At 29.8% G+C, this 26,000-nt stretch overlaps 2 protein-coding genes across 2 annotated transcripts in view; one reads left to right on the top strand and one right to left on the bottom strand.

The window, feature by feature from the left end:
- The window catches only part of LOC128389823 (uncharacterized), a 196,440-nt gene extending 171,505 nt beyond the window's left edge, over positions 1-24,935 (top strand). Inside the window, exon 3 of the mRNA XM_053349456.1 lies at positions 24,912-24,935. The gene's annotated coding sequence lies outside the window, so the exon portion shown is untranslated. The remainder of the gene's footprint in view (positions 1-24,911) is intronic.
- On the bottom strand, positions 10,566-11,957 carry LOC128389819 (uncharacterized). Its single transcript, XM_053349452.1, has one exon. The coding sequence runs from the start codon at positions 11,479-11,481 to the stop codon at positions 10,978-10,980; it is 504 nt and encodes a 167-aa protein (XP_053205427.1). The 5' UTR covers positions 11,482-11,957; the 3' UTR covers positions 10,566-10,977.
- Positions 24,936-26,000: the final 1,065 nt, after the last annotated feature.

Raw genomic sequence — 26,000 nt, 5'->3', positions numbered from 1 at the left:
GTCAAGGTTACAATTAATTTGAATTTTCTCCAATTAATTTAATTTCTTATGAAAATTTGATTAACTAGAGTGAAAAAGATTAGTTCACAAAAGTAATTATCAATGAAGATGATATTTCCTAATGATAAAGATCATAAGTTTAATTACCTTATCGTTAAAGTGATTAAACTAATTGTGATTTAATGAGACAAGATGGAATAAAAATAAGATTAACTTTCTGTCCAATTAATTAACTCTAATCAAACAATTCAATCTGATTTCTTGTTAAATTGTAACTCCAAATTTACCTTGAGATTTAATTTTGATCTTCATTAACTTGATTAATATTAGAAATTATTTCAAGACCAATTGTATTCACAATAACAAGTTGACGATTTCTATTATAAATCCCAAGTAAATTGTAATTGTGGATTCGTTTCTCTGTAACAATCGGTTGTTCAAACTCACGATATTAATTAACTTGACTGATTAAAAATTCAAGATAAAAGTGAACAATAAAAGGTAAGTTATCTACTATTGCTTAGCTTATATATTAGGGTGATTCACTCAAAGGTACGGACGTTTGAATTTAAATGATTTTTTGAAAACTCATCTGATTCTAATTATATTGTACAATTTGTGTTCACAAGAATCTAGTTTGATAATGTGGGGTGAAATTCTCGATCTAAATTCACCAGTTTTCGAAAATTCGAACTAAACATAAAAAATCGAGAAAAATCACTTTTTCTGAGTTTGGAAGGGCCTAGAAAATCAATTAATCAGTTGATTTTTTTTCTGAAAGCTTAATTATAATCACCTAAGGCTTTTTAATTGATTAAGGTAATTAGAAATTTTACAATTGATAGAATAAAGATTTAGTGGACAATCGAAGCGAAAAAGTCCAAAAAATTTGCCGAGCAAATCAAAGGGGGGAGTATTACTTTTTTTGGAAATTTGTTATTTTTGAAAATTGACTTTTTTCGACTTTTTTACAATAATTAATTAATTGTTCGATTTATTAATTTTTTTTTTAATTAAAATAAAATTCTTACTATTTTCTCGCTAGTTTAAGATAGATATTAAAAAAATCGTACCACTAATTAAATCAAAAATCAAAAATGAAGTTCCGTATCTTTGAGTGAATCAATCTAATAATAGTTTCGTTTAGTTAGTTTCGTGTATTTAGTGGTAAGATAACTTTGAACTTCGAGTGTTTCTGGTTCATATACCGTCGCATGTCGCAGATCAGATCATTTTTGTGTCCATAAAATTACTTCAGGCTCTTTATGAGGCTATGGTACTAAGGATACGACGATAATAAGAAAAGAAATCGAAAGAGAAATTTTCAAAAATTTATAACTTTTGACCTTTACGACATTGGTTCTGTTTTTTGGTCCAGAATTTTGAAAAGCTATCGAATGCTAGTTTCGATATCTTTGTAGTGTTTCAGGTTCCTCAATGTTTGCATCAAAACATGAATCGTAATTGTATGATGAAAAAAACCTATGACTTTAATCCGATTTAAATTGTCACTACGTTAATTAATTTCTCAACGGAATTCCTGTTTATCTAAATCGATCAGAAATCCATAAATTGTTGTAACATTAAGCTAATCTTCAGCCTTAATTGTGATCCAATTATTACTATTTAAAAATTTTACGCAAAGGAAATGCAATTAAATCAAATAATTAATTGTTGTCTCCATCTGATAAGATGACATATAACCTGTTGGAAAAATAATTTACATTTACCTTACTTGTTAGTTAATCAAGTTTATGATTAGCTATTGAGGTAAAGGTTAAGCAATTAGTTGATTGTGTTTCCGTTTTTAAATTTCTCACAAACCAAAAATTAGGTTTGATTATTGTTGATGATAAACAATCAGATCAACATAATTGAACCAATAGTCAAAACCAACAATTTATTAGATTAATCAACTTGTAATACTAACAATTAACACTCAATCATGACAATCAGATTGAAAAGTTGAACCTGAGATAAGTTTTGTTTTGTTTCATGGACAGTTGGCTAATTAATTGTGACAATTAACAAGATGATACTGATTAATATTCATATATCAAAGTAAATGTTGACCATTTGATTGTTTGATAATCTCTTTGGCAAAAAACAAAGATAATAACGATTATCATTATGTTCAAGTTCGTGAAAAACGTTTATCGTTAATATCTATGTACGTATAAATGTAGATGTGTTAATCATCGTGAAGGGAAATGTCCAAACGTGACAAGAGTATCAAGATCATCATGAGCATCATCATCATCATTATCATCGTTATCAACATTATTTATCTGAGAAAACATTGTAAACAAACATTGAAACTTCCCACAGATTTTTTTTTCTTACCTGATTTTCATGATAATCATTCAAATGCTATATTATTATTATAATCATTTACTTTTGTAGCATCCAAACAACCTTGATCTTAATTCATGATGCTTATCATCCTCATCCTCATCCTCACCCCTCTCTCCCTTTACATTTATCTATCCATCAATGAGCCAATTTCTTGTTTACTTTTCAGATCCTTTTAACTTTCACCAATATTATCAACTTTGGGTTAGAGCCACGTAAATATTATCATCATTATATTATAATTTTAAGAACTCAAAATTTCATCGCCATGATAATTAAAAATTATTTATATCTTCTGAAAGCAAAACACAAAAGGTTTCATATCACAAAGTGATAAGATTTACCTGGAGAGAGAGAAAACTTCAAGGGCAAGTTCATTATGTAAGGAGTTGCGAAAGCCCATCAAGTTTGTTTGTATTATTAATGATGATGATGATGATTAGTTTGTTGTTGTTGTTGTTGTTATTGTTGCAAAAAAGATGAAAAATCCAGGTAAGATGATAGATTTTTCCTAATTTATCTTTTGCCTTGCTCTTTGTGACATTAATCTATTTTAGGGGAGGATTATTATCGACTTGAAAATAGCCTCAGGTAATTAGAATATTATTGCATGTAAAACTTTGTTGATAGTTTGTATTTCCCCAAATTTTTTTATTAACTTACCTGTGGACATTTATTTTGTTGTTTTTTGTTCAACATTAAGATTGCTTATAAAACTAATCGATTACAATTGTAATTGATGATTTTTAAGTAGACCTAAAAATTGTCCAGTCTCATTATGTTAACCAAGCAAATTGATTGTTGACAAATTGACGTTTTTAAAATGATAAAAATCAACGACAATAACAACAACACTGAACTTAAATTACTCTTGACCAATGTAATTTATTATGTGATGATGTCCAGGTTTACCTAGTTATAAGTACTGGTGTTCTTGGTGCAGTTTTCAAGGTCAAAATCTTGATCTTGATTCCTATTTCCATGTAATTTTATTTATAATATGATTTTCCCATTGGAAAGTTTTTCATCTTTGTCTTGTTACATTTATCTCAATGATTGATTGTATACCTTTACTATCAACATAAGACTTGAAATGATGATAACGATGATAATATTTACAGAATAAGTTGTTCATTGATGAAAAGTTTTTTGTTCGTTACAATTCATTTAATCACATTTGAAATGTTCATCAATAACACTCTCAGTAAATTATCAACATGATGATTTCTGTTGGCAGTTTATATAAAGAATAGGACCATTAAGTGGATCGAAACCTCGAACAGAAGAAAGAAAACAGTTCGACAACTGATTCGATACAAAATAAAAGAGAAATAAAAGAATTGAAAAAAGAATTTTTTCGAACTTTTTTCTTCCATTTTTCGCCTCTTCTCATCATCAACATTCTGTGTACCCTGATGATGGGTTTCCAATTCAGTGATTCAGGGTAAACTTTAAGAACTGAAAAAAGAAAATCTTGTGCTCCAAAAAAATGATGAGAGAAAAGAGAAAGAGGAAGAGAAAAGGAAAGATTTAGGTAACTGATCCGTAAGAACTTTTTATTTCATCTTCATCTTCATCTTCATCATGAAACTATTATCCTCTTCTCTTCATGTTGATATAACAAACTTTTCGTTACACATCATCAGCTGATTCAATTTTCTGAATAATCAACAATTCCAATTCCCAAAATCATCCAGAACTTTTCTTAGCACATAAATATAAATTTCCCTTTCTTTCATGATTTTAATCAAATTTAAAACTCACCCACTGAGCGATCACATCACCTCATCAACTTATCATGAAATCGAAAGATTTGTTCCCTTAGTGTAATGAATTAAATTGCTTTTCTTATTCAAATTAATATCATTCAGAAGGAGAGATAATTTAATTTCTCATTGATTAACATTACCCTTGGTGACAATTTACCAAATGATAACATTGATTAGCAGCAAATAAACAACAACAACAACAAAATGGTCCCAAGACGTGATAAACAATCAATAGAGAGATTAAGATTAACTGATCAAGGTAACAGATTAATTATGATAACGATAAAGATGATGATGGAAATGATAACGATCAATTAGAGGATCAGAGATTGAGAATGATCTTGATACAATTTACCAAAGAGAGAAAATGATGAAGAGATTTTTTTCCCTTCTTTTTGGTCTCTCTCTCTCTCTTTTAATCAGAACTTTCATTCAATTTATTCATTAAATTGATATATTATCATGGTTAATAAGATGTGATTATAATAGTGATAGTATAACTTGTCAACCTTGAATCGATTCAATTGAGAAAGTTAATCATAATGAGAATAATGTTTTCCTAGTGATGATTATTTTGTTGAGAAAAAGGTAAACAAACAATTCAATTTGATTGCACAATTTAATTGGCCCTTAAAAATTATTTAGGCTTCCAGTTAATTGTTGACCAAGGTTATTGTTACAAATAAGATTATTATTGCAATTTCATGGGACAACAACAATATAATTTTGGGATTACTGAGTGATCAGGGATTACCAGAGTTGCTAAGGAGTAAAAAAGTTCTGGTCAATATTCAGCACTGATTGGAAATGGATTTATAAACTGACACAATAGACTTGAAAATAAACTCAGGGGAAAATTTGATCTTTTTTTTCATATACATGATAAACTTTGAATCCAAGATACAATAGCTATTGAATAATATACATATTACAATAGGAAGAGAGAGAGAGAGAGAGAGAGAGATTTACAAAGAAAGTTTCAAGATATTGAGTTTGCATTTAGAAAATAAAATCAATATCATGCAAAAGTCTGAAACCTGAATTTGAGTGTTCATGGAATCAGAATAAAAGTAAAAAGAACGATACAAAAAAAAAATGATAAGAATTTCATTCGTCATTCACTTTTCATGATATAATTTCATTGAGACAACAAAGTTATATATATCTTCAGAATTCACCGAGACCATCATCGCCACCATTAGAAAGATACAAGTACCAGAGTTTCGTATTTACTGTAGATTGATAATCGAGTTTGAAACTGAAAATATTAGAACTTAAAACAGAAAGAAAATATCATGACTATAATTTGATATTAAAAAGGAATAGAATCAGAGAAATGATAAGATGTTCCATGTTCCAAAATATGATCAGATTAGTTGGAGAAAAAGAGAAAGAGAAAATATTATTATTCTATTGTTATTGTTAATCGAAGATAAATTCAGATTTGATACATGGAAGAAGAATAATAAAAGGAAGATAAGTTGATTCTCTCAGAGTCTATTTCCTCTTCCCTTTTATTCATCTTTTCATTTACGATACTTTTGGTTTGATTAATGATCCAAGCGAGTTAATATTACATGAATTATTACTTTTCTCTCTTTCTCTTTGATCATCATGAACACCATTATCATGAATCTTTCATGGTGATGGTGAATAATATTGAAGTAAAAACCTTCAAGTACATCATTTAGAGGCGATAGTTATATTTTTTTTTCTTCACCTTCGCTTCTGAGTTTAAGTTTTAATGGCTAAATATTACATCGTAGCCTCAGGCTAATTGTTAGCTTTTCTTTTCAATATTGATTGTTGTTATTACTTGTTACACAATTTATATTATTGATTGTCCAGAACAATTTAGCTATTAATACAATACAAGAGATGAACTTTTTTATCAATTGATTTTTGTTTTTTCATTTCTTCAAACAACTAAATTTGACATCGATTATATTGTTTCCATCTCTTGGAAAAATGGACAGATGACCAATGGTCACAATTAGTTGATTCGTTTAGTTAGTTAATTAATTTAATGATCGTTTGGATTCTTCTTGTTTCCGAGTTAATTTTATATTCTAATCACAATTAACTTCTAATATCCTCAGGGTCTAATAATTCAAACTGAATGTATTCTTATCAATATTAGTAACTAATTTCTTGGACACTGGTCATCATTTAGATTAGAAACTCTTTTGAAATATTCAAATTTTGCGCCTTCTCAAAAAGTAACACAATTTTTTCACCAAAATGTTAAAAGAAACAATTAAGTTAACAACATTTAACTTGCAGCTAATCAAATAATCAAATCTAATACTATCAATTGGATTATCTTTGCCTTTTATGTGAATCAAATTAACTCACAATATTTAATTTGGTTTTAATTAGTTAGTTAGTTGGTTACGCCATCTATTAGATGTATGATAATAAGGATTTAGGATTAAGCAATCGGATTAAATCAATTGAAAGGATTAAAATGATTTGTTTATTCAGAAAAATAACTTTTCAACAATCAACTTCATCTAAAGTGTTATCATTAAATTCAGATTGATGATTCAACTTTAACCATGTTTTTTTTATTCTTATTCATTGTATTCATGAAACAGAATTGAATGTTTTCCCATTTATTATATTATATTGTTTATGACCATTTGAATCTGAGTGATACAATTTATCGTGAACATGAAACTGATGATGGTGGTGATGGTGTGCTGATGATAGTGGAAATCAAGATGATAAATAAGGAGAGAGAGAGAAAGAAGATGAGAAACTCAGTTGAATTGGAAGGGAACATCAAACAGCTAACAATCATTTTTACTCATCGATTTCTTTTCATTTCTATTCCAATTTCATCATGATCATCATGATGCTCATCATTTCCCTCCCAATGCTATGTCAGTGTGTCAACACCAAATACACAGAAAAAGATAAGATGTCATTTTCTTTCAATTCTTTTCTCGGTGTAAACAATTTTTATTACTACAAACATGGAGAAGAGGAAAAAACTAATCGAAAGAATAAAAAAAGAATCAAAGAGATGAACATGAAATCGAAATTGGAAATGAAAAAAAAAATGAGACTCAGAGAGAAAAAGAAAATGATATCGATATCGAGCTTATTAATCAGCTCGATGTTTACTCTCTGTAGGGTGTTGGGTGATATATATTGATGATTATGATGAAGATTAGTTGGAACAGAAATTCATTGGAAAAAAAGGAAGATGAAGAGATTGGGTGATGGATGAAGATGAGAATAAAAGTGAACAGTTTGTTTCATCTTCTCTATCGATTCCAAGTGTTTAGAAGTAAATATTGACCAGTGATTGCTGATGATCATCTTCATCCCGAAATTGGATTAATCTCCTAAATTCATCTTCTCACTTATTTTTTCTTCTTCATCTTCCTTCATCAAAGTAACTGTAACATTCTAATACCCTGTAAGTTTACCATGTATAGAAGGTTATTCCAAGCATATTCCCATGTATATCTTTCTCTGGGAGGGGATATGATGAGAGTGGTAAGGTTAACATTTCTCTTGGAAGGCAAATGAATTAGGAAAACGTGACTGATTTAACAAGTTACATCCTTATTTATGTTTCCTCGTAGTTGTTAATTGTAATTAGAAGATGAGACAAGATTATTTAATTTCCATCTAACCAGCTAATCATCCGAGAGAAAGATTCAAATGGTTAACATGATAAACTTTTCTGTTATAATCAAATTTTCATTGGAAGTTCATGTAATTCAATGTAACACCAACTTCCCAAAAGGCTATCATGATATTATTCATGGAAAATGATGTATATGAAAATGTTAAATGAACTCGAAACCTTTGATAGAATTCAATACTTTGAAATCCATGTGTGATAATAATATTATTCAGTGAATTATATATTCTGAATCAAATCCAATTCTCTGGAATTCTGGTTACGATTAAAGTTCATAATCAAATTGAACTCAAATTTCTCATATAATGAAACAAAGTTCAGGAATTGTGTTCATAAAAATGAGAATATTTTTATATTTCTATTGAATTTCAGGTAATTTCCTGGAAATCTCGATACTTCTCATGTTTATTTCCCTGGAAATTAATCAGAACAAAATAAAGTTTCATCTTTTCGTAACCATGATGATGGTTTAGTACGAAAAAGTTAGAAAAAAGGAATTTATTTTCTCATCGTTTCTCTCTCTCTATTATCTTACGATGATAAAAGTAAATATGATGATGAGAATTCTCTCAGAATAGTAAATATCATTATCAGAATTTTCACTATCAACGATATTCATTTAGAAGTGAAAATAGAGAACAGAGGATGAAGTCGATTTTTTTCCTCGAATTTGGGATGAAATATTATCTCTTGTTTCAATCGATTAACATGAAATTCTGAGGATTTTTGTCAGAACTTTTTTGTTCTCTCTTTTTCTCCATGATCATAATTTATACTATTGAACAGATGATTAGGAAGATAAAAGATGAATATGAAAGAGAAAAAAAATATTATCGATTACCGAACAGTTTAAGTGAGACTAATGAACAAACTTATCATTTATATTAAGAATCTTTTGTTCAGAGAAAGATAAAGAAAAAGAGAAAACATTTTTATTAAAATTCTCATTCAAATGATAATAATGATAATACTTATGAGAAAGTATCATGAGGTATTAGCACAAGAATTATCATGAAAGAAGAAAAGTAAATAAGTGATGAATAAATGAGAAATAAGAAAAAGGATAAAAAAACTCAGAACTTTTCCCCTTTTCTTTCATGAATATCTCCCTGTTTCTTTTGATAATGATCATGAAAATGAAGATAAAGATTCTGATGATGATCTTCATCATATGTAATAGCGATTCTGTTTAGAGACTAATTTTTTTCTTGTGATTTTTTTTCTTCTTCATTCTGGATTCCGCAAATTCTGTATCGATTATTTCACCATGATGTACATTTAAGCAAATGAAAATACATGATGACAAGAATGATAATCCAACGGATAATGATGATAATGTTAACGAAACATTATCTTCCCATTGAAACATTTTCCTTATTTAGTTTCTGTTATTTTTTTCTCATCTTCCTTTTCTGATTCATTTTCCTGAACAAATTCAATGATTCTTAACAAATGATTCTTTGATTGTTGTTGTATTCTCTAGCATTGTTATCATTGTTTATCTCAATCTTTCCACTTTCGATGTAACCATGGTTACTTTCAAGAAAAAAGCATCCTCATCCTATTGAACACAACGAGAGATAAATCCAGATCCAGGATAAATGATTTAGATTGAACAAGTTACCATGATGCAAACAAATACGCACATACACACAAATTGATAGTCGACTGAATTTACTGTTCAGTTTCATGAAGAACTTTTTTTCCCAATGGTCAAGCAGTAAAATCTTTCTCAGTATCCATGATGATGATGAAGATAAAGGAATCAGAATTCAATTTGAAATCCAAGGCGTGGAACCAGAAACAAAAGGAATTGACTCTAAATTTGATTTCATGGTTCAAGTTCTGGAAAGATAATGATGAAGATGATCATTATCATCATCGCGAAGATGATAACAGTAATTTAACCTTCGAGAAGAAAATCTCTCTCTCTCTCTCTCTGATGATAATAAAGCAATCTAATCAACTCCACAACTCACATGTCATTCAAATGAATTAATGAGAATTGTCTAAGATGATTTTCTCTTTTATTTCTTTCATCCTCATCTTCCAAATACCCTCATCATCATCTACCACCCACCATCGACTACTGACAAATCATTATAACCTTTTCATTTCCTTGTTCATTTACACTCATTATCATCACTCATCCTCCATCATCATCATCATCCACAAATTGCTTACTCGTAATTGAATAATATAAAATTATTACATTGTAGTTATCATCATCATCATTATCATCATTTTGAAATAACAATGGGCAATTTTGTGATGAAGTAACAGAAAAAAAATTCCAAGGTAAATTAAGCACAACAATTTAGTGACATTGTTCATTATTCAGTAATAATATTATCTCATGGTGATGAGTAGGGAATGGGAATCGTAACAAAACCAATGGAAAAATTTTCTCTTCAATAATAAATGTCATTTACACTACAATTGACAGAGAGGTTTAGTTTATATCATCATCTTTATTTTTCTTTTCTCTTCCATTTCAATTAATGTACCTTCATCACTTGCAGGGAGAAAGACAAATTGCTCAGATAATTTCATAGAATTTTCCTGAAAATTAGTTTTCTATCTTCTCTCTATTCAATTCCGTAGAGATACAATTCGATAGTAGTAATAACTCTCAAATGCTACAGAATAATAATAATCTATGGAGAAAAAGAGAAAACAGAAACAAAAAATTATTCTCTAAATGGAGAAAAATTTGTAATTCTTTCTCTCTTTGAACAATTTATTCTCTTCTAATCTTCAGAGATTTTCACAAATATTCAGAATAATTTCATGGGAATTTCTATTTTATTCAAATAATCAACATTTTACAATTTAAATTCATTTATCAAGATTCTTGGAATCGAATTTATTTCGATACATTGTAAAAGTTTCTCAACTATTATTTCAAATGTCCAATTAGCCATTAGATTGATAATATTTATAAACTGTTCATGATGAATAATCAAATGTTAATCCATTGGAACTCTTGTAATCCTTTGTTGTTCAGAATTTCTATGTGAAAATACACATGGAAAAGTGGAGTAAATGAGTATCCAAAATTCCAATTTTCTTTTTGTTCTTTTCGATTCATCTCTTTTTCTTTAAGATTTACAACTTTATAATGATTGAAGAAAAAGACAGAGTGACATTGAGAGAGAGAAAGAGATGAAAATTATCACCGATAAAAAGGAAATTGAATCATGTTAATCCTTCCTCATCTTCCTGAGATGCAAAGTTACCATTTCCACCTTCAGATCCAAGAATATCATCTTCATTACCATAATTACCTCCAGCATAATCTTCCTCCTTGGTGGGTGAATCATCAGGAAATGATAATGAAGATTCATCCAGATTAGTGTTAATCTTAACCTCATTCACTTTATCACTGAAATTATTTCCAATCTTTTGATATATTGTTTCAATTTCACCATCACCAGTATCAATTTCATCACTAATTTTATCCGATGAAGTTGATTGTTGATCGGATGTTACATTGTAAACATAATTGTAATTGTAGTAACTTTGATTAGCACTATTGTCGTTAATTATGATACCTGTAAAGTTACCTATGGGTAACCAGGGATGAATGGATAATGTTGACTCGTTGAGCTGATTAATTGTCAGATTACCAATAGTAAACTTATTAAATTCAATGAGAAGAATAATTAAAATTGATCTAATTCGATAAAAACTTTGGCACATTTTCAGAGTTAATGGTGAAGAAGATATTTAAAGTTGAATTTCTTGTTAATTGTAGACAATTTTAACTCTGTTGGTTATATTTTATCCGATCGCGATTAACATTGTCACCTTTTTCTGTGGACACTTATATAAATTAATAGTAGTAGTTGTTGAGAGATGATGATGAAACGTAAGTGGAATTGAGGAAGAGAAATGATGATGATGATGATCAAATGAGGAAATGAAAGTTACTCAGTGAGTTTATCATGTGTCTGAACTTGAATCTGATTTTTTTCTCTCTCATCATCATCAATATCTCACCTCTCACACTTGAACTTTGCTGCTCAAACTCGAGGTTCGATCGTTGATACAATCAGTATGTTCACAATAAGATGCTACCATCTATTAATCTCAAAGATAAATAGCAAAAATTTTCCCAAAACGGTAATATTTTTCATGAGAATTGAGTAAACCAGAAGTTCATGAGAACTCGTTGTATCAATTCAGTTGAAAAAAGTACAAACAAAAGCTTCGGAAATCTTTTGGTTCAGACAAATCGAAATTTGTTAGTTGTATCGATTTTGACTTCGATTGAGTTTTAATCAATTCCGATGTCGATTTTGTCTCCATGAATGTTCATTGATTTCTCAAATAAATAAAATTCCTGAATTTTTACACTTTTCTTTCCTTCCGCTAGATGGTGACTCTTATCTCGACAATTTACTGAATTAACTTGAAGCTTTTTGAAAAGAATCAGTAATTGTTAATTAATTGTACTGTTCGAACTTGAGATTTGTTTTTGAACTTTTCAATGGAGAAAATTTTATTCACCGATAGCCTCAAGCCATCTGAATATCGACTTCGTAAATAACTTGATCAGAAACAGAGATTCATCTTGTTTTCATCATTAATTTCTAGAAATATCAGAGATTTTATCCACTCAAATAGCGATAAATATGAAAATCAATAATTTCCCCATGTGAATTATATTAACTTGAAACTTTTTCAATGATCAGTCAAGTTTAAAAAGTTGATAATGATTGAGTTTATCAAAAGATCTGAACAGTTAACAAATTTCACAAGGGATTTGATATAGTGAACAAAGTTAACAGGCAAAGTTTCATGGTGAAAATGAAGCTGATTCATACTCATGAGAATTGGAATCAATTTTTAACATTCACATTGTGATAACTTTGCTTCTTCATGATAACATGGATCAGATAAATAATCTCATGGTCATATATCACATACACACACATTGTAATAGATTATCTTAAATCCTACCTTGATTATCATGAGGGTTTTACAGTAAATAAATAAATATCTGAAAATCGGCAACAATTTATTTTGATAACCTGAACATGATGTTGGAGGATTTTGATTATATTAACAGTTGATAAGCAATCAAATACAAATGGTCAAAGTAATTGGGGTCACTTGTTATAATATACATGAAGGCTGTTCATCTACCCATAGGCACACTCACACTCACCCACATCCTCACTTTGCATTTGTGTAAACAACTGACCAAGAATTAAGTTTGCAATTAGTTTTCCAGGCATAAGTTGATCAATTCAATCAATTACAATGTCCAGCAAGAGATCAAACAAAAGGTCAGTTACACAGTTAAGGTTAAGTTTTTGTTTCTTGTTTAATAACAAGTGAAAAAAAGTGATGGATATTTGCTCCTTGATGAAAGATTGGGTTGTATTGATGAAAATGATGATTAACTGAATGACCATGGGTCTAACTTGACATCATCTTCAATGACAATACAAACAAGTAAATGACCAAGTGAGAGAGAGACTTGAAGCTATTATACTGTTAACATTACAGGAAATCAAAGTTAACATTGAGGTAACATTGAGAGTTGATATTATTTCATTAATACAAGAGATCTCACTGACTCTCTCTCTCTCTCTCTCTCTCTCTCTCTCATGCATACACCCATACACACTCAATATTTTTCCCCTTTGGTTGTTGTTATTGTTGCTGTTGTTGATATGATTCTGTCAATTTCATGTCAACTTTTTGCTTCCGGGAGCAGGATGAGATATCTCAAAGATGAGAAAGTAAAAGTTTCTCTTCAAGTTTTTCTTCATAAAGGTTAGAAAATATTGATGAGAGAGAAATTGATGATTCTCTCTCTCTCTCTCTCTCTCTCTCTCTCTCTAAGATACTCACCCTGTCATCTTTTGTTCATCATTTTGTCATCACTCTAATGTTGATTCACTTTCCTTCAGGTCAATTTTGTCATCTATACCTCTTCACAAACACACTACCAATTTACTCCCTTCGCAAGGATGAAGATATTGATATATCTACATACAAATTTACTGAATATTAACAATGGAAAAAGTTATATTAATATATATCTAGAAGACGAAGATGAAGATGATGATGATGAGTGGATGCAAACTTTTTCCATTCAAACTCAAGAGACTGAATCTACCAAAGACACTGAGGCTATTTATTCAATGATTATCATCTTTGTCAACAAATTCATCTTTTTTTTTAACATCAGAATCATCTCTCATCATCTTGTTGATGCAAGTACTTCAAGAGGATATCCCTAAGAAGATATTACTTTGATTAAGGATTCATCTTCATCCTCATCCTCATCTCCACCTCTTCCTTGTGGGAGAGACAATAAGCCAAGACAAACATTAAACTATCCAGATGACTGACTTACCAATACACTTGATTATTTGCTTTTTAGTGTTCACATTATGAAGATGATGATGACGAGAGATGATAAGAGTGAGCATGAAAAGTTAATAGTTGAATAGTAGTGTTGCCGATGAAGATGAACATTGATTGGAATGATTTACAAATTGAATCGGAAAACCTCATCACTTGACCATTGGACTGTTTCTGACATTTATCCCTTTCATCTTGATGGTCAGTAGTCTAAGGTTGATGTTATTTTTCAGTCTCAAGATTGAGAAAATAATAGATAACAATTTAACTCCAAATAGATGAACAAATCTAATATTAACTTTTTTTTTCTTTGTCAGATCAACTTTATCATTTCACTTTTAATCATCATCATTATTATCCCTTATCATCAATACTATTTTATCCTCATCAAACACAAAAGGTACAATAATATATATAACAAAAGCCACGAAAAGCATTCAGCTAATCCATGATGATGATGATTATCCTCATCTTCACGTTCAGTCAAACAAAAATTTCAAATCAAATGAATCCAATTGCATAGACACACACACACACTCACATATATTGATACAAACACGAACCAAGAATACCTTCACAATGAATACCCTTCCTTTTGTTATGTATCAACAATAATATCCATAGATGATACATTGAATAATAAGGCAAATGAGAGAGTATGTTTGAGAGAGAGAGAGAGAGAGACAAAGGTAATAATATATCAACATCTTAAAAGGAATCCATAAGAAAGTAATCAATGCAAAAAAAGATGAAAAGAAAAGTTTTTTTCTTCTTCTTCATCCCGATTCTTAATCATTATTATGATATTATTTCATGTAATGAAAATACCCTGAATAAGGTGAAACATACACACACAATAAGTTTCAATTGCAATATGAATATGAATATGAATATGAATTTCAATTGAAAGAGAATATACAAAAAAAAAATCTTCTAACATGCAATTTTGTCATTCTTGTAATAGAAAATCATTTTCCATCATCATTATCATCATCATCCTCATCATATTTCAATGGTTATCAATAAAAATTTGATTCACTTTTCATCTTTAGATTTCAAATTGTATTGAATCATATATTATACATATTGAAGGACACGGAAACGATTATGAGATATTATTGATAATCCATTTTCTTTAGCATTTATCCTAATATTTGGATGAAAGGTAAGAAACTAATATCTAACAGATGCTCAGGTAAATTGAACTGGTCATCGGATTGAATTGTGAAAATGGTTGACACTTGATGAGGATTTTGTTACCAATCAAGAGTATTAATAACTTGTGATACTTGAGATTTTTTCTTCTTCTGGTGATATTATTTCATCTCTCTTACTTTCTCTCTCTCCCTTTGTGAATTATTAAGATATCTTCAAGATATGATGGAGATATTTATATTCGAGAGGATAATCCGCTTTGAAAATGGATCAACAAAACTTTTTCCTCTTTTTTTTCAATGGAAATGACCAATTTCTTGATACTGGACATTAACGTTTACCTTTTGAAACTTTTTCCTTTCTTGTCATCATCATAATCTTAAGTGTATCCATCCTTTTCAATGGATTTTGTGTTTATTTTAAAACTTATCTCACTTTTTTTTGATATACATTCGATGTCTCTATTGTGATAATCATTATATTCACCAGATTAAACCATTTTCATGGATTAACCAATCTTAGAATGGGTCATTATATTGATGGTCAGTATTTTGTCAGACTTTGATTGTAATATTTTAGTCTGTGAAAAATTAATCGACAATCGAGAAACAACAATTAAGCTAAATAATAATACGATCAGTACAAACTACTATTAGTTAAATATTATGATATTACTTTTGACAGGAATAAGGGGATTAACATTTTCTTAGAATCCTTTAATCTAATCCTATTGGAACCACGAGTGTAACAATAATAATAATAATCGTAAATTTAAAATCATCTTAATTGTTGTTGAGTGAATTAATTGTTCTAATTGAAGTTTATCCTTCAGATGTAAATCATTGAGATGAAACTTGAGACTTGATTTGATATGAAAAGTTTTCCTTACTTTGAGTTGTTCAACTCCTCTCAGAATAGATTATGGTGATAATAGATTAAAAAGCCTGAGGGTATTTGAATTTATATTCTAAGATAAACTACGATTTAATAATAGTAATAGTTATACTATTGTTTGGTGGATACTTTTAAAGAAATACTAACTAATGGTCAACAATTGTTGACCATAACAAATTAGCTGAGTGTGAAAAGGGATTAACAGGATTATTAAGATTCGTATTGGAAAAGTCAAGTTAATCAATGGGTGAATTTTCAATGATTCACTAATGAATTTTAATCTTCCCATTCAAATAAATGAATATAAATATACTGCTAATCAACTTGACAATCAACTGTGATTGTTAAATTGTTTCCCCACCCGCAACTATTTGGCCTGATTGTTGTAGCTAATATTTAATTGACAATTGTTGATGAATATTTATCCGCATCAATTTCAATTATTTCAACTGATTGTTTGTAGTAATTTATATATTATCTTAATAACAGTGACTAATCAATAATAATAAATTATCAATTTCCTGGTGTTATTTTAAATGGAATTGATTAATTTTCAACCTTTCAGAATTGTTGATAATTAAATATTTGATTAGAATTAGTAAATGATCAGCAAAAATAAATGTTAATTGTTATAACATATTCTTGGCACTTTGATTGTAATATCTATGATGATTTTGTTCAAATTGATGCTACAAGTGCCAGCAGAGTTTATTATTATCATATTATCATTAGTTTAATTGTTGAAGAAGAGAAAGAAATTAAAATTGTTCAAGATTAATTTAGTTTCATTTGAATCTTTAATTACCATGAAATGAATGAACTGAATAATATTTGTATTCTCGCAAATTAATCTCATTGAAACTCTCAAGATTCCTAAAAGTTTCCATGGTAACTGTTCATCAATCGTTATCCAAGTTTTATCCCAATAGGTGGAGTTAATGATGATGATGATGATGATGATAATATCTTCATCTTCACCCTTTGATTTGTTTCATCTCTCCCTTGCTCAGTTGAAATACTATTAATCCTAATTAAATGGTTAATCAGTTTGTGTCATCTAATCAAGTAAATCACTGGAAGAGTACATGAAGAGTTCACAATGAATATTGATTCAGATTGTAATCATTTTCATGAGAGGCGGTGATGATTATTCTGATGGTGGGTTGGAAAGTATTCAATGTATCAAGATGATGGAAAGAAGATAAAAAAAAGATTCCAATGGTAAAGAAGAAGAAGATGAAGAAAAAAAATTCCAAAAAAAAGAGCAAAGAATAAAGAGAAAAATTCCAAAATGATTCATTGAAGTTCAGTTGATAAAAAAACTCTGATTCCTTGGCGATACTCTGAGAATGAGGATATAAAAAAAACTTCCACCATGCAATCAACATGATTGGGCTGTAATAATAGATAACATTTCATTACGGAAAAGTGAACTCACCCATTTATCCTCCATTGGAACTGTTACTCCTGAATCTCCATTGTTATTATTATTATGATTACTTTTCATTAACATGGAATCAGAATCAGAATCAGAATAATAATAATAATATACTTTTTGCCTCCACTTCCCCTGATTTCATGAGGAAAAAAACTATTTCCATGTAGTATACACATCGGATACTAGATTGTGTCCCATCATCATCAATTCATTCAGCTCAATCATCATGTAACTTCATCATTTCCATCATCATGGAAATTGTTAGTTAATGTAAAGACAACACAATAAGATGAAGCTTATATAACAATATCAATAATGATGATGATGAGGATGAGGATGATGACATTGATGAACGTAATGATATAATATACATACATGGAGCAAAAAAAGTTCTGGTACAGCGACATTTATATTATAATGGATTCTCTGTGTATATTCATTCATATTGTTCAGCAACAAAGTCACGTCCATCATCATTTTCATCCCCATCAAAAGGAACGTGAGAGAAAGATGATGATGATGATGATGAACAGAAAAATGATGAAGATGATCAGGAAGACAAAGTGATGTTCACTTATTGTCACATTGATTGATGAGCTTTAAACCGATGAGTACAGAAAAAAGCTCATATTCATTGTCTGATAGTGTGATTATCATAATGTCCTTAACAAAGAGCCGAAAGCATCCTCATCATCTTATTCATCTTCATCCTCATCCTCATCATCATTATATTCATCTAATTGTACATTTACTTTTCACTTCTTGTTAAAAATTATTAAGAATTTTTCTCTCTCTCTCTTGGTAAAAAAATCTAAAACTTCATCAATGAAACCTCTTTGTTATTATTCATTATTCATTCATCATCATCATTATCATCTTCATCTTCATCATTCATTTACAATTTCCTAAGCATTTTCATCATCTTGAGCTCATTATATCAATATGTGTAAATGTACAATGAAAACACAAGAAGAAGATGATGATGATGATGAAAAAAAGTTTATCATCAATTAAGATGAAAATGATAAGAAATAATTAATAGTTTCAGAATTGTTTTGCTTCCTGAGTTTATTGTACAGATAATGGTGATTTTACCAGAATTGAGTTCATGATAATATTCATTAGAGATGATGATCATGATGAGAGGGAGTAAAAAAAATTTCTCCATGAAATATTTTCCCTTTTTTCAGTCTCTCTCTCTCTCTCTCTCTCTCTCTCTCTCTCTCTCTCTCTCTCTCTCTCTCTCTCTCTCTCTCACTATTAGATCCATTCAAAGTTTATAAATATAATATTTCACAAGTTACATGGTAACACATGAGATTTTTTCATCATGCTCATTGAAAATAATACATCATCAAGTGTGGGTGATCAAAGTGTATATGAGAAAATGTTTAATGATAATAATACATTAAATTGTCAAGAAAAAAGGGGAAAAACATGATTTTTGGGTTAAATGAGGTTAACCAATTGTCATCAGAATTAACTGAATCTTGTTAATGTGATATCATGTATTATTTATCATGAAGCTTATTCAAATGATCATCATCCATATGCATATTTTATCATTATTGTATTATCATAATCATCATCATCTTCATCTTCACCATGATAACTTACATTATTTTTGCATAATTTTTCCTTATTCCTACTTACCTTGTCTTCATCATTATCATCCTTCCCCCTCTTTTTCAGTTTATCACCTTCATGATAATCATGATATTACCTAAGATATTCAGTATCATTCTGGTTTATCTTTCAACAGTGATGATGATGATTCTTTGGATGATATATGAAGCTATCAACCACAAGAGAGAGAGAGAGAGAGAGAGAGAGAGAGATGTTGTTGTTTTCATGATGATGATGAAAGTGTAATAAAAATGATATGATAACGATAAATGATGATAAGATTGAGAATTGATGGTTTTATCTGATGAAGATTCATGAGGAATTATGAGAGAAACTCTGATAATCTCTCATGAAAATATTTCCTCAACACTTTTCCATATATAATCATCATCATGATAATCAACAGGAAAATGGGGTGTGGCATTTTCTATGTAAACTTTAATTGAAAGTTAATTGGGGTTGTAACTTTTGGAGTAATTAACTAAAAACTAGTATTTGTTTACGTTGTTAATCAATCTGATTTTTTGGATACAAAAAAAATAAATAAAAGTGAAAGTAAAATTTGATTGGTTTTTTTTTCAAATCTTTTTTTAATAAGGATTAAGGTTGAAGGGATTAAAGGGATTACCAGGGATGAGATGAAATATGATAACAGTTTTAATGTTATTATTATTGTAAATATTATACTCTTAATCTGTAGTTAATTAGTGTATTAGGTTTAGTGTATGTAATATGATAATTGTTCATCATGATGAGATAATCATCATGATTATCATGTATCCATAAACTTTTTCATTAAATCAACAACTGAATAGTTTATATATTTTTTTTATCGTTTTACTTTCTTATTATTTTGTTAACCTTTCAACAGTAATTTTATCATGAATTACAATCAGAATCTCCCTGAAAATTTTATCTCACTTATTTTATTTTTTCTTTTATTTATTCAATAGAAACGAGATGAAGAAGATGAAGATAAGATGAAGATAAAATGATGATGATGATGAATGTGAATTGAGTGAGTGATCTTATTGTATTCATTTGTTCATCTTTTATATCTTTCACTGGGTAGAGATGATGATGTCTCTCCAATTAGGTTGTGTATCATCATGAAGATGAAGATAATTATCATCATTATCATGAATGTAAACACACTAATGAGCCATAGATTGAGAAAAATTTTAAGAATTTTCTTCAATTTCTTGCTCATCATGTTGTTCTTGAAGATATAATCATGGGATAAATAAGATAGTTAGAGACAGAGAAAGAGATAGAGATGAAGATAAAGATGCTGATGAAGGATGAGTTAAAAGAGGAAAAGGAAAAGATGAAGATGAGGATGAGGATGAGGATGAATCGTTTAATTACTAAATCACTTGAGGATCTTAAAGTGTGCCAAATATTTACCTCTAAATCCACTTAATCACTTATCTCTTTGTATCTCTCTCTCTCTCTCTCTCTCTCTGATTATCCTTCCGTTTATTTTACTATCTCCCAATGTCTCTCCTTCTCATCTTCCTCATCATCTTGCATCATCTTCATCTTCCGATTGATTTAACTTTCTTCCCTGTAGGTCATGCACACATACACATACATAGAGATAATTAGATTAATCTATTGGGATAACTTAAGGATAACCTTCCAGTTCAGGTTAATCTAATCTGATAAACAATTTAACTCTACAATCAGTTAACTAATAATAAGATTCACCAGTAAAGATACATACAAACAATAATAAGAAACACACCTATTAATGATAAATTATAATGATAAACACAACAATTAACCTTAACAAAAGAAAATGAAGAAGAAAAAAAAATCAAATTAACAAACCCTAATTAACTAATGATGATAATAAACAACAACTTAGTGACCCAATGATATACATATTGATAAGTTGATATTCATTGTGAATTCGTATTCATTGTTAATCAAAACGTTAATTAGTTAATCGCCATAAGAAATTGAATAGAAAGAAAAAAAAATTTAGTTCAGTTCTGATTCCCTTATATCTTATAACTTTTTTCTTTATAATTTATTATTAATGATAAAGATAAAGATAATTAGATTGAAATATAATTTCCATGAGAGAGAGAGAGAGAGAGAGAGAGAGAGAGAGAGAGAGAGAGACTAAGGTAAATGTGATTACGAGTTAATTGTAAGGTTACCTAATGATTAACGAAATAAAAAGAATCAAAGAAAAAGATAAGATTAAGAAACGTTGTTACGCTTTTACTTTTTTTTTCCTTCTATCGAATATCAAATTCCAAGTTCTCAGGTAAATGATAATGATTATATTATTATTATGGATTTAATAATGAAGCATTCATCATCTTCATCATCATCATCCATCAGTCAATCAGTCAATCAATTGAATTGTAGCTTTTTTTTACTCATTAGGAACTAATTGAGGTAAGAAAATGATAGAAAAGTAAACTCTGAAGGTGAAGAAAAAAAAAGGTAAGATGATGAGGAGGAAGATAAGGAAAAAAAAGATGCGGATGAAATATCATCTTCTAGAGAGTAAATTAATGTCAAGATGGAGGCAACATTATCATTCACTGATGATGATGAAAAGTTTCAAGTCTCTCTTCTCTCTCTCTCTCTCTAACTTCATCTTCACATTTCAAATTCATCGTCACAGATTAATTTGATAAAGACCATGTTCACCACGTTTTAACCTTGCATTTGATTACAGTGATGATGATACTGAGATTGATGAGGATGCTGATGATAAGGATGTTAATCTGATTCCTTCTAATCTGTTTTATTATGATTAATATATAATTGAATCTATGTGATTATCTTTTTTTTTTCTTCATCATCTTCAATTTGATTTGTGTACGTTGATTATTTTTTTTGTTCATATGTGTGATAATAAACTTAACTTACATTTAACTAAAGTGATTATGTGAAACACAATTTGAATCGTAAATCAGAATCAAGAGGGATGATGAAGAAAAAAAGAATTGATCTCCCAATGAGAATGATAATGATGATGAAGATGAAGATGCTCTTCATTATCATCAGGGTTTTCGGATTCAAAGGACAGAGAAGATGAAGAGAGAGAGAGAGGGAGAGATGTAAGATTTTGGGAGGCGAGGAGAAAAAGAGATAGAGAGAGTCGGAGGGAGAGTTGTGTGTGTGTGTGTAGAGCCTCTTGTTAGTTACTTTTGCTTCACTTCTGTTCATCTTCATCCTCATCAGTTTGATTTGATGATGAAGACCACCAATGATCTTGTAACCGCAATCACTTGATTAACAAGGCGCTTCGGGAGAAACAGTGAGAGGAGGAGGAGGAGGGAGAGAGATAAAAGATAAGGCGAGGGTACATCTAAGGATGATGATAATGATGATGAGGATGATTAAAGGTAAACTAATGAGTGAGGAGGCTGAAGACAAGCAACAACAATAAGATAAGTGAATGAGATGCAACATAGATTAGTGTGGTAGTTGTAATTGTTGCTATATCTTTGCTAATGATTAACTTGATGATGAGGACCAGGTGAAGATAAGAAATGTATCAAAAGGTTGGAAGATACATTGAGTGAGACAGAGAGAGAGAGAGAAAGAGAGGCAAGATCATCAATATCATCATCGTCATCATCATTATCATCAACAGTTGAAGTTAATAACAACAAGTTTCATCGTTTTTTATATTACTCTGATGTAGGAATTCAATGATAATAATCAAATCTTTTTTGATTTTTTCTTCTTCTCTCAAGTTAGTTAGTTAATTGCAACTTATATTATCCAATCGCCTGAGGGTCAATTGTCTTACCTTTCCTTTTATTCATCATCTTCATCTCTCTCTCTCTCTTTTAATCTTTTCTTTGATTCTATTAATATTTTGTTTCTTCTCATGTTGTTCTCATTCTGATAAATGGATTGATAATTTAGTAATAATTTTTTAATTTCTCACCTAAACAATTGATTGATAATCGTTTTCACATTATGATTAACCTTAAACAATTATAAGAAAATGGGTAATCAATTGTCTTTCACATTAATTACCCGCCGGTGGAAAAGTTTTATTATATAGATGGACAATAGAAAAGGAAATGAAAAAACTTTGGTTGGTCAATTGATTTAATTCCAGCTCATCATTAGAGACAATTAGCCATCGATAATGTATCATCATTAGTAGCAGGATTTAATTACTGGAAGCAATTGAATTAAGAGAAAGTAGGAAAAAAAATGAAGACCTTAGTTGATTCAAACTCTCAATCAAATTGATATAATATAGAGACGCGTTTGTTAATTGCGTGATTAAATTGATCATGATTGAATAGCTATCAAATTAGCACCATTATCTTTTTCAATGGAACCCTAGAAATCACATTTACCTGTATCTATATAGTTAAAAACACATTAGCACTTATAGGTAATCACCACCACCACCACCCAATCATGGGGAGGGAAACCCAAAGGTATTGCATAGATTATGATACTTTGTAACCCTGAATCTAAATCAAGAATAACCAGAATTGGAAAACTATTTGTTACCTGAAGCAATGGTGATAACTTTTTGTTATCATGCACCTTGGTATTAACACCAGTGTATATTAGGATGATCGGAAATCCTGAAGTAACTGAATTTTTACAGGGTGGCTTTGAAATGTAATCTCTTTTGATGGAAAATTGGAAATGGAAAAGAAGAAAATTCTATTTTTTTCATTCTTCTTCATCTTCTATTACATGATTTTCTCAATGAATTGAAAGAATAAAATCGAGAGAGAGAGAGAGAGAGATCTAAAATTCTGATTACATTATCATGTAACTTTTTCCTTTGATTGGTAATTTTTATTTTCTCTTCATTTACAATCAATCAAGATTCGTATCAAATTTATATCATCATCGCATCTCAAGTTAAATCATCACCATGAGAATGATAACCAACTGTAAATACTGTTGATCAATTATTGATTATTCATCTAATTGAATTAGGAGAGGAAAAAAAATTCTTTTTTTCTCATTTTCTATTTGATTGAAATACTCAACCTTGGACCCACATTGGAAATCAATGATTAGTATCATGACAACGCCAATACAACAACAGGAAACTTGTCATAAAGTAATTTCAAGCATATGCTTTTTTTCAGCTTCTTACATGATGATGAAGGTGATCATCATTTTCACCTTGATGAACATTAATCCAATCAATCAGAGGGTAAACCTGATGAGCCTCCCTCCAGGTTGACAAGTTTAGCACCTTCTTTAGCTTCACTTAGTCTCGGTCTTTATCACGCTTGTCTAATATAATCAACCTTCTGAATCCAAACGTTTGAATGAAATTGAAGTATTTTTTTTTCTCTCTCAGTGTTTACATTCATTCACCATCATCATGATAGTGATCATCTTCTTTTTCTTAATCATCATCATGATGCAGAAAAAGTTATCAAGATGATTTTCAGTTTGACACGATAATCGGGCTTAAATGTCCTCAGAGTAATGTAGCAAAAGATAGAGAGAGAGAGAGAGGGAGAAAGGATGATAAGAAGATGATGAGAAGAAAATAGTTATAATATTGAATTGGAAGAGAAAATTTCTCTCATCTATTCCTTGAGCAACACCTCATGTGGCCTTTTTCAATCTGTCAGGTAGAGAGAGAGAGAGAGAGAGAGAGAGAGAGAGAGAGAGAAGGTCAATAATTTACCGTCATCTTTAAGTTACTTTTTTCATTTTATTTTCTCTTATACTGTTGACCATTTCTCAGGTAAATCTATCCATAGATAAGCCTCTGGGATGAAGCATTGATACTGCGAAAGATTCAGTTGATCATATTTTTTTTCTTTCCATCAGAAAAGTTTATCTTCTTCCATCTGCATCATGAAATAAGTTTGAATCATCATCTCTTTCTCTTATTTCATTCAAGATGAGAGAGAGAGAAAGAAAGGAAAAAGTAGGAGTTATGGTGAAAGTGAAAACAAACAATAAGATGTTGATGACGATGAGAAAGGATGATAAAAGATGACAAAGATGAAAAACCCAAAAAGCCGATGAAATCGGTGATGCATTCATCCGCATCTTATGTATATAAAAAAAAGGTAATGCTAAAGCCTCGTAATTTTATTAGCCTCTGGTGTATTTGGGTTAACAAAAGTCTTTGTTTTTTTTTGTACTTCTCAGTATCAACAACCCAATGGTACCAATGGTTTTTGTTGTGTGTATTCATTGTCAACAGGATAAGAGAATCAAAAAAAATGTAATCATAATAATATAATAATAAAAATAACATGGAGTTGATTTTAGTTTTTTTCATCTTCTCATTATATTCAATATCAAAAAGGGATAAAAATGATGGAGAAGGCGGAGAGAGAGAGAGAGGGGGAGAGAGTGGATGAGGAAAAGGAGGAGGTGGTGGTGGTGGCAGTGTTGGTGGTAGGAGGTTGGAGGAAGAGGAGTGGAAAAACAGAAGGTTAAAGTCGAGGCTTTTGTCACACAGAGTTAATTCAACAGTGAACACTAGTTTTTTCAATGGTTATTATTAAGTCGCTTTTGGCTCCTTCATTGTAATTTGCTCATGTTTATCCTCATCCTCCTCCTCTTAGTGTGTGTGTCCTCGTGTTTGTGTTGGCCCACAGTTTAATTTACACTCTAGATGAATCTTTTTCCCTCTTTGCTAAAATAATTCATCTTTCAATGTCCCATTTCCACTCCCTCTCTCTTACTGGATCCATCATCATCCTTTGTCTTCCTCATATAACTTTCTCTCTCTCTCTCTTTT

This window comes from Panonychus citri, unplaced genomic scaffold (genome assembly GCF_014898815.1).
Source record: "Panonychus citri isolate SS breed McGregor unplaced genomic scaffold, ASM1489881v1 Contig00111, whole genome shotgun sequence".
NCBI lineage: Eukaryota > Metazoa > Arthropoda > Arachnida > Trombidiformes > Tetranychidae > Panonychus > Panonychus citri.
The sequence above is the reverse complement of the archived record's forward strand: the minus strand, read 5'-3'. Positions and strand labels throughout refer to the sequence as shown.